Source organism: Papaver somniferum, chromosome 1, assembly GCF_003573695.1.
Source record: "Papaver somniferum cultivar HN1 chromosome 1, ASM357369v1, whole genome shotgun sequence".
Taxonomy (NCBI): domain Eukaryota; kingdom Viridiplantae; phylum Streptophyta; class Magnoliopsida; order Ranunculales; family Papaveraceae; genus Papaver; species Papaver somniferum.
In genome coordinates this window covers 223,342,629-223,360,278 of record NC_039358.1, presented here as the reverse complement: position 1 = coordinate 223,360,278, position 17,650 = coordinate 223,342,629, and the positions used below count along the sequence as shown (strand labels likewise).

The 17,650-nt window shown below is 37.2% G+C and overlaps 2 protein-coding genes across 2 annotated transcripts; one reads left to right on the top strand and one right to left on the bottom strand.

Moving 5' to 3' along the window:
- Positions 1-5,798: 5,798 nt before the first annotated feature.
- Positions 5,799-8,355, bottom strand: LOC113361256. The gene is made up of 9 exons (XM_026604559.1): positions 8,289-8,355; positions 7,649-7,767; positions 7,491-7,544; positions 7,220-7,422; positions 7,108-7,114; positions 6,882-7,026; positions 6,472-6,807; positions 6,081-6,182; positions 5,799-5,869 (listed from the first exon to the last, which is right to left on the bottom strand). Exons 1-9 carry the CDS (start codon positions 8,353-8,355, stop codon positions 5,799-5,801), a joined length of 1,104 nt encoding a protein of 367 aa, XP_026460344.1.
- A 6,009-nt stretch (positions 8,356-14,364) lies between these two features.
- LOC113361245 (F-box protein At3g07870-like) lies at positions 14,365-15,222 on the top strand. The gene has a single exon (XM_026604553.1). The coding sequence runs from the start codon at positions 14,365-14,367 to the stop codon at positions 15,220-15,222; it is 858 nt and encodes a 285-aa protein (XP_026460338.1).
- The last annotated feature ends 2,428 nt before the right edge of the window (positions 15,223-17,650 follow it).

The window sequence follows — 17,650 nt, the reverse complement described above, 5'->3', positions numbered from 1 at the left end:
GTGGTGATGGGTAAACGTATTTAGGAGCTACGTAAGCGGGTGGTGGGGGAGAAGCATAGTTGGGCGTGTAAGGCTCGTATTCAGCTTGCGCAACGCTGATCAGAACAAATAAGGTTAAACCATAAATAATAGAAGCTGGGAACCCTGCCATGTTGATTGAGTGGTGAAGGCAAAGAAGAAAGAAAGAATATCTAACAAGTTGTTGGCTGTGGAGATTATGATGAAGAGCAAGGCTTCGGAACCCATTTATATGGTGTGACACTAGATTACATTTTCTTCTCTTAATAATGCAGTCAATTGAATTATACCCACTTGGGAGGTATGTTAGTGGTGTACCACTAACTCCATGTATAAACACAAGTCGAGGCATGCACGATCTTTCGGGTGATGAATGATTGAATGTGGACACATTCTTGTACCCGTTGGGATGTTTGTCAACTATAGATCGTCCAGACTTGCCAAACATTGTAAGAACATATTGAAAAGGATTTTGAAGATTTAGTGCTGCTGCTGGGGGAACATCAGAATGTCTGAAACTTTACCAAGCCCAACCCCAATATTTAAAACTTGTAAAAATTTGTAAGTAAAGAAATTCTGTATTGGAACAAAGTTTTGAATATGTATATATATATATATATATATATATGACAATCGAAACCTGTTAAACAAAATAGCTTACTCCTAGAGCATCCACCCTGTTGTTGTATCACTTATTTAAACTTCAGAAGATATTCCCATTGTAAATCTCTGATAAGTGAGTTTTCATTTCGATTACACAACTATCAGTTGCATTTTAAAAACAGAATATAAACAGAATTTGGTGAAGAACAAAAACTGCTTAGTTTGATACTTTCAGTAACCTTAAAACATGAAAGAAAATTATACTAGAAATCCATGTCATAACAACCAAACATAGAATCGGTTAGTGCAGAATTAATCGATATAATTAAGGGCTTATAGAACAAATTAAATGAATAGTTTTGAACAGAAGGATACAAGTCGCACAACAAATCCTCAAAAATAAATAAAGAATTCATTATGATTACTTGAGAAATAATCTAGATAAATTGGAGTGTGGTTGTAGGTTTTCCTGCAACTACATTTTTGGCGCTAGAAACAGCTTTGGGTGATAAATCCTGGTAGTAAATTCGTAGAATCTTGAAAAAAGTAAGATCTGGAAATTGAAGATGGCAAGACCCGGATCTACTATTGAACAGGGAACAACATCCAGAAGGAGCAATAGAATTGCTGAGAGAAGAAGAATTACAAATCTTGATCAACAAGAAAAAACAATAAGAGAAAATCAAAGAAACGAAAATCCAATTGGACCTCAGCGTGAACAAGAGCGGAATAATGATATTGATTATGATAGAGTGAGCGTTCATACTTCGCAAACAAGTTCAACTGAAGTGGAAATACAAAGAACTGGGGATACAAGAAGAATTGAGGGGAATGATGAGGATATGACACTTGCAGAGCTTATACAAAGATTGATTGCAGAACGACAAAGAGAAGGTGAAGAGCGTGCGAATTTGATACGTCAGAATGATGAATTAAGAGAAGAGAACCTTAGATTCCAAGAGCAGAGATCGAGAATTGCCACACGATCCAGGTCGAGATCAAGTAGGAGTTCATCAAGGCAAAGTCGATCGAATCAAGAAGATACTAGGCGAAGACAACGCATGGAAGCTATTGAAGAAAACATGCAAGTAGATGATAATCCACAGGACCAACAAAGGAGAAGGGATGTAGCTCAAGATTTGGGAACTAATCGATATGAGCATCCGCGTGAACTTCTACATCGCACACGTAATAATTTCGAAAGAGAAGAAGAGGATATGAGCCAAGGACAGATGATATTGCATGGAAGAGAAATGTTGAGAGCATAGAATGAACGTGAAAGGGAAGCTACACGTGTGAGGAATGAAAGAGACAGACAAAGAAAAAGGAAAGAAATTGTAGAGAGAGAATTGCAAGAAGCATTACGTCAAAATAACCATGATAATCGAGTAAGGCGGTGCGAACGTCATCGCATGAATGATATAGAGCAAGGACGGGTTGCACCACAATAAAGAGAAATATCAAGACATCGACATGATCACACAGGTGAAGAGGAACGACATGATAGAGCACAGATTGAAACGAATACTGACAGGCGTAGGAGAATGAGAGAAGAAACTAAAGAATACGAGATACAAGAAGAAATACGTCAGAATAATCATGAGAATAGATTGAGGCAAGCAAGATTAAAAATACCTATGCGCGAAGATATAGATCAAAGCTTCAGTGAAGAAATTCTTAAAGAAATGGCGGAATTAAGAGAAATGATGACTACGAAAAGAAATGGTGGAAGGATACAATTAGAGGAAGCAATGGAGGAAGCTGGGAAAACTCCCTTTACAAAGAAGATTCAAAGGGCAGTGCTACCGCCTAAGTGCAGTTTACCAACATTCACTAGCATATTTGACGGAAGCGCCTGTGCAATACAACATGTGAAAGCTTACACACGATCTCTGTTGCAGTGGGAAAAAAATGACGCAATAATGTGTAAATATTTCGCTGCGAGCCTGGCAGGGGAAGCTCTGAAATGGTTTGAAGGACTACCAATAGAATACATTGGATCATTCCACCACTTACAGAACATCTTTTTAGGACAATATATCAACAATAATATGTCAAGACCAGGGATTGAGATGACATTGGACTTCGCAGAAGAACAAATGAGAGTTTGCGTCATCTGACAACACGCTGGAAAACCATGTGTAGTGAAATGGGGAGACGAGTGGATGAGCGACACCTTATTCTTGCATTTATTAATGCTCTTTTCGCTACAAATTTATTATATACGCAAATCTTTAGGATAAAGGATACAATAAAAATGTCAGAGCGGCGCAAATTTCAAGAGGAGTACATAGCACTTGAGGAAAAACAAAGAGATATGGAGTCGTACGCAGTCGCAATACCTGATGCGAAAGGTGGAAATGCATGTTTACTCCCAAGACTGACAGATGCTGTTGCGAGTACGTCGTAGGGAAATCAAGGAAGGAACATTACAGAAACGAAACAAAAACTAATAGCCATGGGTAGTGAAGATCAAGCAGAATTTGACAAAGAATATAGATACAAACAATTTCAAAATCATGGAGGTATTAATAAAATGCAAAGAATTGATAATCCACCAGAAAGTTTAGGAGGTCAACAACCATATTATAATAAAAGACAAGGAACTGGAAGGATAATATGGGAATAAATAAATCTTCCAAAGCTGAACACTACAGTAGATAAAGTATGGGAAGCTGTCATTCTAATGGAAGAAATCCCAGAACCACATAATGGAGGAGATGAACCACCACCAGGGAGGAGGAACATAGAATTTTGTGTATATCATCGCTTTCATGGTCACACAACAAGTGTTTGCAGAAATGTGAGGAAAATCATATTGCGAATGATTGAACAATGAAAATTGGATCATTTCTTAGTACAGCGACCAAATAATTTACCACCACCACCACCAGGAGGAAATGTATATGTAAATAAGAAAGGAAAGGATACATTTGTAATTGAAGTAGGCGCGAAAGCGAAGAACCTATATTGTAATTCAATTGTACATTCATTCAGAAGCATAGAAGACTTCCATGAGAATGTCTTAAGAAGGGTGTATGCGAGAGATGCCGAGGGAAGGGAAATTTTTAATCTTGCGAAAATATCACCATTGAAGGAGTGGCAAAAACATACTATCTCATTTAGTGCGGAAGAAACACCAGGAGGAGGGGAGTCGCATGAATGTTAATTAGTAGTGAGATTAGCAATTAATCCGAAGCCAAAAGTAGAAGATGATGAAGAAGATGAAGCAAAAACTTGAGGAATAAATAGAGTACTTATAGATCCCGGAAGTTTTGTTGACATTCTCTTTTATTCTACATATAAAACCATGGGTGGAAGGGATGACGAATTGATTTCTTCAACGTACAAAATTTATGGCTTCAATAGAACTGCGAACAAGCCAAAAGGTAAGGTGACTATGAGGATTCTTCTTCAGAATATGCCTACAAATATTGTGTTTTGTGTTGTAGATGTCGAATCCCCCTATAATGCTCTAATTGGTTGTGGCCTCAACATTTCATCAGTGCATAAAATTTCCCTTACCTCAGGGTGTTGGTATTATAAGAAGAGACACAGTTGAAAGTAGAAATTGTCAAGAAATTGACATTGACAAGTGCGAAGAAAGAGAGAGTAAGCGAAGAAATTGGAAATAACATGTTGCAGATAGTCAAAGAGCTGAGAGGTTAATGGTGGATACAATATAGTTGAGAGTTGGATAAACAGAAAAACAGAGTACTGAAAAAGGGTTTAAAAAGTATGCACCCTAATAGTTATCGCACAGAGAAGATTGAAAGGGGTATGCGAAATAGTATTCTGAACAATATCTGCGAGTTTAAAAAGATACAAAAAATGAAGGGGATAAATGAGTAATATGGAGAATGCAGATGTCTTTCTTTATGAGAAATAAGTTCATAAGAAATCCATGTACTAGAGTTATATAAACTCAAAATTTGAAAATGGAATAACAAATTCTAGTTTCATGAAGTGATACCATGTCGACAAAAGAAAAATTAAAATCTTTATAATAAGACCTTAATAAAAGGCATCAGAAGTGATTTTAATCAGATTGGCTAGGAATTCGAATGTGACGTGCAACCTAGTTCGCATACATGCAAGAGGCAAAAAAGTAAGACCTATCGCACGTCATATTCGGAGAACCTAGAAAGCATGACTCAAGGGAAACCAACACTCACCCTGGAACTTGCGTCATGGAGATTTGGGGTGAGAACAAACGAAAATGCCCATCCGGGAGAGGTACCTCTAATTTTCAGTCTAAGATATTAATCTTAGATTGAGAGAATAAGGTGAGAAAGTCTCTCCTAAGGAGTGCAAAAACTCGATCTGGGCGCCGAGGTACACGGTTGAGTCAAGAGTGCCCGGGGCGTATGGAGCGTACCTTGCCACTCTTTACAAGTCCTGACTATGATGCACTTGATCCGAAGATACCCCACATAGGGTGTGGTCTCGCAACCATAAACCTCATCGGTGTTGGGATGTGAGACTGCGAAATCAACTGGTTGTTGAATTAACCAGATGGAAAGAGCCATAACCTTAACCCGGTAGAGGTAAGCTTCCTTGAAGGAGCAATCAGGGGGAAGATAAGAACGGCACCCTCCATTAGGGAGTTGAATTGTGTCAAAAGACGTAAATGTCATAAGACTTTTTACTCAAGGGAGTATTAAGACTTATCATATTTATGCGATAAAACCTGAAAAGGAAATAATACAAGAAAAAGATAAGATGAGGTCAATGGGTCGATATGCTACAGTGTAAAGACCGCCCGCGATCTCATTGCATAGAATTGAGGCAAGATAATACCGTTACATAGGAAGGAAAAATAAGACCTTGTGAGAAACATAAATTTTATACTAATTTTGTTTGGCAGGAATTTATAGGGAAATAGGAATACTGCGAAAGCATTCGCACCAAATGCATGAAGAACTATAAAATAGAATTAATCATATTAAGTCTATCAAGATGTGTCAATTAACATAGGCAAGAATGGGAATGCAACGGGAATGTTATTTGCCCCATTTGATAGACTCATATACATGCGAGAGAATGATATTTTGGACGTGAATGCGAGCAAAAGGAATTTATATTAAAGGAGTATAAATTAATGCTCAAAAGGTGCATGTTTTTAAGGTTACATGAAAATATTCAGAAGGCAAAGAATTTACAACAAATGATTATGATTAATCTTCATCTCGCTCAGCCTCAGAACCACTTATTTCTTCTTCAGATTCTTCATCTCCTCCCTCACTGTCTGAATATCAGAAATATATTCATTATCAGGGATTTCAAGAAATTTATACTTTGTAAGAGGGATGTTATTCTCAACACAGACTTTCTTAACAGCAGCTTCGCGAGCACGATTAGCATTATTGCTATTATTTGAAACCATGATGATGAAGTTCTTCTTCAATTGCTGATACTTAGAATTGCGAGCAAATAAATCTTTTTCTTCAGAAGCTAACGAGTTTCTAATTCTTCAATCTTTTGAGGATAATTCTTCTCTTCTTCAGAATCTAAACGAGTTTCTAACTCTTCAATCTTCTGAAGATAATTCTTCTCCTTATCTGCGAAATATGAATAAGAAAGTTACAATACATATAAAAAAAATGTGTTATTCTCAGAAAAAAGATAAGTATTAAAAGAGCAATATTTGACCTTCATAATTGGAAACAATGTCTTTAACCAATGCGGAATGTTCAGCTTGAAGACTCACGTTTATGGCTAAGTCCTTTCTAGCATCATTCAGAACTCTAGCAGCCCAACTAAATTCATCTTCGCTTTCTATGAGAAGCCGAGAGCGAATTAAATTTCTTTCTTCGACAAGTATGTTCTTTTCTCTCAAAGCTAAATCACGTTCTTTTTGAACCTCAACAATGGATTCTTGGAATTTTTCTAGTGCTTTCGCACCCTTAAGAGTGATCTCGTCTTTCTCATCAATAAGCTTAATCTTCTTTGTTTCCAAAACTTGAATTTGTTCTTGGATCTCATGAAGACGATGTTTAAAGTTATTAAATGTAGTCAATAAAGATCTATGGCTTTTTCTAAGAGAAGCATATTTCAATCTTAATTCTTCCAAATTCAGATTTTCAAATCCTTGGTTGGGATAGTTATTTAAAGAAGAATTAAGGTGTTCTAAAAGGGTTTCACCATCAGGAAGATTGGCAGCCTCATCCGAAAGGTTATACAGGTCTGCGAATATAACAAAATAAGAAATGTGAATTATCGCATAAAATAGAAGAACAAGGAAAATAAAGGCTACATACCAATGAGTTCATCATTTCTTTCTCGGGCTCTGCGAATCAAACTAGAATTGGTTGAATTCTCAGCTTTAAGCTTGGCATTTTCTTTCTCAAGTTTAGTAAGTCTCCTTTGGTGGTCCGAGGAGATTACATAAGATAAACGGGCTCTCTGCGAGAACGAAAGGAAGTATTACTATTAGGAATAAAGAAAGACTAAAGAAAAGACAAAAGGTAAGATTACAAATATTACCAAAGATCTAAAGTAGGAGCATCGCATATTTTAGAAACCATTCCAAAAGCACGATTTAATTCTTCATTATCAACAACAGTTAGGAGATCTCCAGCAAAAAGATTGGACTAACTCTTTCAAAGAAGAAGGAATTGATGAATCATCAGAAACAGAGATATCATCCTCACTAGACTCCGAACTTGAAGAGGAATCGTATCTTTTACGCTTCCTAGAGAGATCATCCATTGTAGATGTCGTTTTTGATGAAGATTTAGACGTAGGCCTTTTAGGAATATACTTACCTTTACTTGAAGTCTTATCACCTAAAGATTTCACCTACGCGAATAATCAAGATAAGAAACAGAGGAAACAATATTGTTAAAATCAAAAAGAACGTTGCTTACTTTATTATTCTGCGAAGCTGATGCATTGTGTAAAGTTTTGTCCCTTTTAGCAGTCTGCAAAACGTGGGATTATTATGCGAAATTGAGAACATTTATACGACTATAAGAAATTGGAAGAAATTATGCGAGATTGAGAACATTTATGCGAAGCCCCATACCACTTTCTTTGTCTCAGCTTCGGAAAGTTCAAACTTCCAAGGTTGGTAAGAAGAAGAAAACTTTTCAGGAAGAGGAATATCAGAACCATCCTCAGCTTTACCAGAAATATAAGGACCCTCTAGAATGACAGGTCAATTAAGCCAGCTCGAGTGATTACATCTGCGAGCAGAATTGTTAGATTTGTCATTCCAATCAACATCTCGCATGATCCTATCATCTTCAGCGATACCATCTTTTCTTCTTAAGCGAACAACCTATTTAGTTGAATTGCTTTTCATAATTACAACATAGTAATTTTTGAAGAAATTATCAAGAGTATATTCGGTAGAATCAATGACCTTATCACGATGCGATTCTTTTCGCACCTCATAAGGATAAGAGGACTCTAGCCCAGCTGCGCAACGAGAATACTCTAATGCTATTCTGATCGCATCACCACTTAGTTGGAATATTCCCCGTGCGAATCGATCATCAGCAAGAATTTCATAAAATAGGGGTATTTCGGGGTTAAACAAGGGGATTGGAAGAAAGGAAAGTTGTCCCTAATAACTCTTTGATTATTCCATTGATCGGAATTGATCAAATCAAGACTAAGTTTGGATGAATAGTCAGATGATGGGGGAAGAGAAAGTGAGTAACCTCTCGAATGAAATTCATTCTTGAACCTATTGAATTCTGTCTCCATCTTCTTGCCAGCAGGAGCCATTTTTGGAATGGGAATGGAAATGGGTAGAAAGTAAAAAGAAATGAATTTAGCTTTGATCAGAGAAAGCAGTAGCAGAGAAGATGAAACAAGAAAGTAGAAATAAGAAGAAGACGAAAGAAGATATATAAGGAAAAATCAGTCCCATTTTTCAAGGTTTCATTAATGCGAGGAATGAACGGATAAAAACATATGGTTAAAATGACGTGTCAGATAATAATTGGTTAAAAATGCACGCGTAATTAAGGAAAAATGGAATTCTGGAGGAGTGTCGGCAAGATAGAATACGAAAAGACATACACATGCGATATTATAGGATGAAAATTTCTCATATCGCTCACTTCACAATGTAAGCGAAATGAGAAGAGGCAAAATGTAGGAGTGGAATATCGCACATATCAATAAGTATGCGAAGTAAGGATTATCAGATGTAAGCTAGGACTATCGCACATGGCAAAGCTGAAGTGACGTATTGGATGACGTCAGCAAGATCACGAGTAAAGTGTGATGTTCTATGAGAGGTATAGTCTGTGCGAGAATGAGTGATTGTAACTGAGCGAATGTATCGCATAGTGATTCCGAAGATAGTGGATCTCTTAGTTGTCATCCACTATGAGGAATTGCTATATAAAGGAATGAAGTCATCACATAGAGAGAGATCTTTTAGGGTGTGTTAGACAAAAAACTAGGAGAGAGAAAGTTTGTTTGAAGAGGAAGTAAAGTCATCGTAAAGTCATTATTATCCACTGTATCCAATTATAATCCTTAAAAGTTAATAAAGAATTCATTATGATTAATTGAGAAATAATCTAGATATATTGGAGTGTGGTTGTAGGTTTTCCTGCAACTACAACAGTTAGATGGATACCAAAAGTGTCATTATGGAATGCACAAAAATGTATAATTCAAAGATAGAAAACAAATTTTTAACACCACTGAAGAATCCAATACATAGATTACAACCATTACAAGTTGGATTTGTAGAACGACACATTACAAAAAAAAAATAACAAAAAAGGTAAATGACGGAAAATGTGAAGTAATCTCCCTGTTATGAACTTATTTTCCTTTCCCGCAACCTATGACCTTTGCATATAGCCTTTAATTGCGGAAATAAACACATAAAACAAACACAATAAATCCAAATAACAATTTCGCGATTGGGGCAAGAAATGCCAAGTAATATGATGTTACCGGTTAGGATAAACGTCGATAAACATTGTGAGGAAGATCCTTAATAGTAAGGAGCGACGTAAGCTGGGGGTGGTGGAGATGGATATTTGGGAGCCACGTAAACTGGTTTGGGGGTGTATGTTGGTGTTGGGTACTTGGGGGCAACATAAACTGGCTTGGGAGTGTATGTTGGTGTTGGATATTTGTGGGCGACGTAAACTGGCTTGGGAGTGTATGTTGGTGTTGGGTACTTGGGGGCGACGTAAACTGGCTTGGGAGTGTATGTTGGTGTTGGGTACTTGGGGGCGACGTAAACTGGCTTGCGAGTGTATGTTGTGTTGGGTATTTGGGGGCGACGTAAACTGGATTGGGAACATATGTTGGTATTGGGTATTTAGGGGCGACGTAAACTGGTTTGGGGATGTATGTTGGGTTGGGTATTTGGGGGCGACGTAGACTGGCTTGGGGGTGTACGTTGGGTTGGATACTTAGGGGCGACGTAAACTGGCTTTGGGGTGTATGTTGGGGTTGGGACGTAAACTGGTTTGGGGATGTATGTTGGGGTTGGGTATTTGGGGGCGACGTAGACTGGCTTGGGAGTGTACGTTGGGTTGGATACTTAGGGGCGACGTAAACTGGTTTTGGGGTGTATGTTGGGGTCGGTACTTGGGGACGACGTAGACTGGCTTGGGGGTGTATGTTGGGGTCGGGTACTTGGGGGCTACGTAAACTGGCTTGGGGTGTATGTTGGGGTCGGGTACTTGGGGGCGACGTAAACTGGCTTGGGGGTATGTTGGGGTCGGGTACTTGGGGGCGACGTAGACTGGCTTTGGGGTGTATGTTGGGGTCGGGTACTTGGGGGCGACGTAAACTGGCTTGGGGGTGTATGTTGGGGTCGGGTACTTGGGGGCGACGTAACTGGTTTGGGGTGTATGTTGGGGTCGGATACTTGGGGGCGACGTAAACTGGCTTGGGGGTGTATTTGGGGGAAACATAAACCGGTGGTGGTGGTGATGGGTAAACGTATTTAGGAGCTACGTAAGCGGGTGGTGGGGGAGAAGCATAGTTGGGCGTGTAAGGCTCGTATTCAGCTTGCGCAACGCTGATCAGAACAAATAAGGTTAAACCATAAATAATAGAAGCTGGGAACCTTGCCATGTTGATTGAGTGGTGAAGGCAAGGAAGAAAGAAAGAATATCTAACAAGTTGTTGGCTGTGGAGATTATGATGAAGAGAAAGGCTTCGGAACCCATTTATATAGTGTGACACTAGATTACATTTTCTTCTCTTAATAATGCAGTCAATTGAATTATACCCACTTGGGAGGTATGTTAGTGGTGTACCACTAACTCCATGTATAAACACAAGTCGAGGCATGCACGATCTTTCGGGTGATGAATGATTGAATGTGGACACATTCTTGTACGCGTTGGGATGTTTGTCAACTATAGATCGTCCAGACTTGCCAAACATTGTAAGAACATATTGAAAAGGATTTTGAAGATTTAGTGCTGCTGCTGGGGGAACATCAGAATGTCTGAAACTTTACCAAGCCCAACCCCAATATTTAAAACTTGTAAAAATTTGTACGTAAAGAAATTCTGTATTGGAACAAAGTTTTGAATATGTATATATATGACAATCGAAACCTGTTAAACAAAATAGCTTACTCCTAGAGCATCCACCCTGTTGTTGTATCACTTATTTAAACTTCAGAAGATATTCCCATTGTAAATCTGATAATGAGTTTTCATTTCGATTACACAACTATCAGTTGCATTATAAAAACAGAATATAAACAGAATTTGGTGAAGAACAAAAACTGCTTAGTTTGATACTTTCAGTAACCTTAAACCATGAAAGAAAAGTATACTAGAAATCCATGTCATAACAACCAAACATAGAATCGGTTAGTGCAGAATTAATCCATATAATTAAGGGCTTATAGAACAAATTAAATGAATAGTTTTGAACAGAAGGATACAAGTCGCACAACAAATCCTCAAAAATAAATAAAGAACAATAATCATGACTTCCGTTTCACAAGTTACAGATGTCAGTAACTAATGAATATTATAAGATTGTAAGAAATTATTACTACTATGACAGTAAATCTTGTGAAGGAAAAATTCAGGTGTGAACTTGGCCATTTCAGGGCCTAATGGAAAATAAATTTATCACTATGAGCAGCACATTTCTTACATCACTTGCAGTTGCTGGTACTCTTGGTGACAAGAGGGAATGGAGAAACAAAGGTTTTTTTTGTGATCGTGAAAAGAGATTATATTAAAGAGATAATAATTATTACAACCAGATTCTGAAAGAAAAAATTACAAGGGATGCAACTTTCAACCGAAAGAACAAGGACTAAGGAGAAAATCTATAGATTCCAAAGAATTGATTACAAATTGTAAAGCCATTGTAAAATAAGTAAACCCAAGACACAAGCTCATCGTAGCCCAAGACCCATTACAAACTAAAGATTGTTAGAGATACCCATAAAAAGCCCACAGCCTGGAGAGATGAAAACCCTAATAATCAAAACATCTTGTTACCAAACTCGCCGCCGCCTAGTACACCAGTGGATCACAAAACCAGCACCTTTGCTGATTTTGAAATTAGAACTGAAGATCACAACATTTGGAAGCTTAATCATCAGAAACCAGCACCTTAGCTGATTAAGCACTGAAGATAAGATGGGAAGCTTAATCATCAGAAACCAACACCTTTGTTGGTTATGAACTGAAGATCAAGGAGATGGTGTAAGAGATGTATGCCTTGTATGATATGAGATGACATTGTTGATGGAGGTACTATTTAGGTTGAGATTGAAGTATGTATGCAGTGGTTTTGAGGGATAAAATTGATATAGGATTTCAGAGATTTGATGAGATATGGAGAAACAAAGGTACCACAGATCACTATTTGACTAATTGTTTAGACAAACGGGATTCTTTCTGTTGGAGCTCTTCATTGGTTAGCTGACAAGGGCACAAAGATTTTAGCTTTTGATTTAGAAGATGAGAAGTTCCAATGCCACCTTGTCTCCCAATAGGAGACAAGGTGATGAGAAGTTCCAATGTACTTTACCCCCGGTTACTGTCGTTAGGAGGGTACGTATTTATCGATTTGTCTTTGGGGTAGAGGAAGAACTGATGTACTCATTCGAGGAAACTGAAAAAAAAGTGATTACGCCGCTAAAGTACATTGGAGTCACGATTTTACTGTACTGCATGTTATTATCCATTCGCACTTGCATAAGAAAATGAAGTTATATTGTAGGGTATCCGAAGGCAACATACTCCCTTAGTCATTATGACCCCAAAATTGCAATTGTAGAAGAATTTCCAGATGCTGAGAGATTCAAAAAATATCAAGTGATTCCGGACCCTATATGAAGAGCGATGTTTCATTAACAAAACTACAGCCTGACCTGCCAGTAGTTAAGCTGAGTACTCCACTCGAAGATATATGGTTCTTATATCTAAACTCTATTCAGTATGTGGTGAGTACACTATAATTCTATAAACTTGTTAGAACATTTTTTTGTTTGTTACATGGTTAGGTTATGTCTCAGAAAAGTGTGGTTATCAGATTTGTCGTTGCTAGCAAAAAAAGGGGAAGAATACTAGCTAATAATTTTAAATAAAAATATATTAGATTTGATTTGTAAAATCTAACGTCATCTCAGAGTCACTTCGACCTCGAATTACACCCGTTTCGTCTACTTACATTTTTGGGTTTGCTAGCTATTTGAACGGCTAGTGTATAAATGAGTATTTGCTTTAATAAATATTGTAAGCAGAGAAGGAATTTGCATCAAGCATTGACATCGAAACTGTGATAAAGCAGTTCCAGAATATGAAACCCTGTGGCAGCATATTACAAACTATACAGTTTTGCTGCATCTATATCTGAGTTTACTTGACTATTGGAAATGTACTTCTGTGCACAGAGATGCTAATAATGTCTCAGACTCTAGCAAAAAGTGCCTTGCCGACTTCTAGTTCAGTAGAATGGCAGTCTAGTTTTCCAAATTGGTTAGAATCAACAACTGCTGCTGAAAATATAACAGTGCAGTTGCTTTTTTCTTCATTTTATTTTATTTTTTTTTTTTTTTATTTTTTTTTTTGAGAATAAAGGGATATGATTGTATGAGAAAAAGAAATGAGATACAGAGAGAGTCTAAGATCCCAAAGTTTTAGGTGGCACACAGAGTTTTTATAAGACTCAGTCTAGTTGGAGACACAATTCCGAGTTTGGCTAGAATTCTACGCATTGAGGGAATTACAATTACAATCTAAATCAACTTCTCTAATCAGAGTTTGCCTAGAAAACAATTTTTTTTTAAACTTGTGGACCAAGTAAATAAGTTTGCGATTCTAAACTTGTGGACCAAGTAAATAAGTTTTCAAAGGCCTATGTATATATATAAAGAACGTTTTGCACAAAGGTTAGAGACTTAAAGAGTTTGTAAAACAGGGTTCGGAATTCGGTGCGAGCAGAAAAATGCTGCTGCATCATCTTCCTCATGAAATCTTCAGAGACATACTTTCTCGCTTACCTTCTGAATATGCGATACAGTGCATAGAAGTGTGCAAAACCTGGCGAAATATCTTGCACCCTATTAAGCGCGACAAAGAAAATATTAATCTTCTTTTTGTGGGTAAATACGGTTTTCAAGGTACGCAATTTTACCATGGAGAATTTGATGAAAAGAGTAACAAAAAACTCGATGAACAACTCTCTTACAATGCACTTAAACCGCTCGGTTTTCCTAATCTCCACTACCCTAATTATCTCATAGTTGGCTTCCATAGGGGTTTGGTTTGTTTTGTAATGAATTACGAACAACTCGGTAAGAAACTACTCTCTTACAATGATCCTATCTATGTTTGCAATCCTTTCACCCAAGAAACCGTCCGTCTTCCGCAATTAACTTTAATTAAGGCTGCAGCAAAGAATGATTTCTTGTTGATTGGATTTGGTTATCTTAATGCAATTAAAGAGTACAAGATTGTCAGAATTTTTTACTACGAAGACAGTAAATTTTGCAAAGGGCAAGTCCAGGTATACACTCTTGGTGACAAAAATGGATGGAGATACAAAGGTATAACTGATCACTTTCTGAGTAAATCAAACGGAGTACTTTGCAATGGAGCTCTTTATTGGATAGCCAACATGGGCACAGAGATCGTAGCTTTTGATTTAGCAGATGAGAAGTTCCGTTCCGTTCCTATGCCACCTTGTTTCCCTATAAAATATATTGATCCATGCTTTCCCACCCCGTTACAGGTGTTAGGAGGGTGTTTATCGATTGTCCTTTATAGATATTCACTTGGATGGAGTACTGATATATGGTCATTAAAACCATTGATGGATTCTAAAAAGGAAAATGATAAATTGCATTGGAGTAACGAATTTATCATTCAATTCAAAGACCTTCACCGGGCGTACTATTGTCCAATTTCCCTGACAGAAGAAAATAAAGTTCTAGCGTGGCATATGCAAATGTATTGCTCAACGCAAAACACCCTTTGTCATTATGACCCAAAAACTGCAACTTCGGAAGAATTTATGTATGATGATGCTGGGGGATTCCAAATATTTCAAGTAATTCCGTATATGAAGAGCGATGTTTCATTAACAGCACTAGTGCCTGACATGGCAGTATCTAACTGGAACAGCATGAATTAATTATCCACTATGTGTTAATCAAACTATAATTCAATAAACTTTTTTTTTACTATGTTTTTGGGTTAAGTGACAAAACGTCCCAATTTGGACTACAACTTTGTGAAAATGCCCCAGACGTTAGGTAAAAGATCAAAATGTCCCAAAACGGAATCAAAATGTCCCAATCTGTTATGTTTTCCGTCTGACATGGTTAAGTGGTCAAAACAGTAAGCTATAGCCCCAAGCACGTGTAAATAAATGTCATTTATACCCTTCAGTCAAAATGCCCCACAAGCACGTAACTACTTAACCATGTGCCACATTTAGTTAGATTGTGACACGTGGCTAGTCTAAAATTGGACGGCCAGAGATGAAGTGGCTATATTTACTGAAATAGATGTTTCTTTTTCTAAAATGACCAGCATGTCCTATTAACTAGGATTGCGACACATGGCTATTCTTTTAGTTGGACGGCTGGAGATTTGGTTGTTATATTTACTGAAATGGCTTTTTTTTTTAAGAGAATGACTACCGTGTCCTACAATCTAAGATTGCAACACGTGTAACATGAGTTCAAATCAACGGCTACAGATTTCAACCTTTTTAAATCCGACCGTTGTAGATTCCGACCGTTGTAATAACGGTCACTTTCTTGTCTCGCCTGAATAATATAAATGGGGAATTTTCACAACCTTAAATCAGTATATTGGTTTTTTTCTTCAAAATGGCTGCTAGCTCAAGTGAGAAAATGAAAATGGTAAGTTAAATTTCAAGAATTTTCAAAGAAGAACATAGTCGGGGGTTAGTATCTTATCCATCTTACTTTAATTTTTGCTTAATTTGCAGGAATGTGAGATGTGCAACGAAAATAATCATCAATCAATTGATTGTCCTTGGATCTACAGTAGGTGTAAATTAGTTCCTTGTAATGGTATTCGGAAACTTTTAAAGGTCAAAGAAGGTGTTAATTCAGGGAAGAAAATCTTTTCTTGCTCTAATCCTATGTGTTCATACTTCGAATGGTTTGATGATGCTATTAAAACCATGACACTTCAGTACAAAGGAGGTTGTAAAGCTTGTGTTGGTGATCACAAATTTGCTGATTGTCCTTGGTCACATACTCCTTGTATCAACCCCAAATGCAATTCAACTAAGGTGAGGATGTTAAACATAGCTCAAACATCATGGAATTATGGTATTGGCTACCTAAAATGCAAAAAATGTGAAGATTTCCAATGGGTGTCTGATGCTATCTTTGTGGAAAAACAAAAGCAATTTTACAATTCTGAAGATCAAATTTGTGCACAGTTTAAAGACAAAGTGAAGGTAAAGTGCAGAATTAGAAGTTAATGTATGTAAACAAAAGCAATGTAACATATTTGAAGGATTTCTCAATGTAATGTTAGTTTGCAGAACTGAGTACTTTAAAAAAACATACTTTAAAAACCATAGATCCATAAGCAAAATATTGTCAACATTCATAAAACAGAACTGAGTACTACTATCTCTGTCATTACAAGTTCATAAGTCTAGAAATGCTAAAAGAAATAAGGGAAAACAGGAACCCAGCATTTCTGATATTACTGTTATTTAGAGTTAGGCTTTCTAACCCTTTTTGATGGTGGCTCAGAAATGTTGATTGTTTGGCTAGAAATATTAACAGTACCATGACAAGTCTGGTTAAAACAGGCAGATGAAGGTGTAGAAGAAGTAGATGGATGTGTTACCTTCATTTTGGGTGCAGTGGAGGAGGATGGTGCAGTTGTCTTACCCTTTTTCTGGGAACCAGCTGAAGAAGTAGATGTTGTAGTAGCAACTGCTTTGCCCTTTGACAATGGTGGTACCTCAGCTGATTTCTTTGATGCAGATGATGTTGCTTTCTTTGATGCAGATGTTGATGCAGTATTTGGTGCAGAAAAGTTAGAGTAGATGTTCTCACAAGCAACATCATGAGTAAACCATGACCTTGCCCAAGACTTAGGCTCTGCATCAATTAGGTATTGATATGCAGCTGAACTTATCTCTGCAATTTCTTGCATGGCCTCCTAGAAAATAGGTGTCTAAGTTAATTCATTTGATGCAATAAGGCTTGACTGAAAGAATGAACATTCATTATAACCAAACATTTCTTACCTCCCAGTGAAAATACTTGTATGCCTTTGCAGCCTGCCAAAGAAGGTGTGTCAGTCTTGGATTTCTGAATCCCTTAGGTCAAGAAATTTGTATAGATGCCTGGAAAGAAAAAAAAGGGCAAACATTAATCATTTCCAAAAAAAAGGGCAAACATTAATCAATTCCAAAACAAAATCTACCTTAGGCAGTATCTATGATTTTCCAAAGGAAACAATCTTTTTACTGATTCAAGAATGCCCTTCATTCTATCAGAAAAAAAGGTTAGTCCAGGCATATCAGGTATCCTTTTTCTCAATTATTTTAACATCATAAACCA

Coding starts and splice junctions, on each gene's coding strand:
- LOC113361256 (XM_026604559.1), bottom strand. CDS start 8,355: ATGGCTCCTGCTGGCAAGAAGATGGAGACAGAATTCAATAGGTTCAAG. Junction 7,768..8,288: donor GAATGAATTTCATTCGAGAG/GTTACTCACTTT, acceptor CTGTCATTCTAG/AGGGTCCTTATATTTCTGGT. Junction 5,870..6,080: donor GATTGAAGAATTAGAAACTC/GTTAGCTTCTGA, acceptor TCTGATATTCAG/ACAGTGAGGGAGGAGATGAA.
- LOC113361245 (XM_026604553.1), top strand. CDS start 14,365: ATGAATTACGAACAACTCGGTAAGAAACTACTCTCTTACAATGATCCT.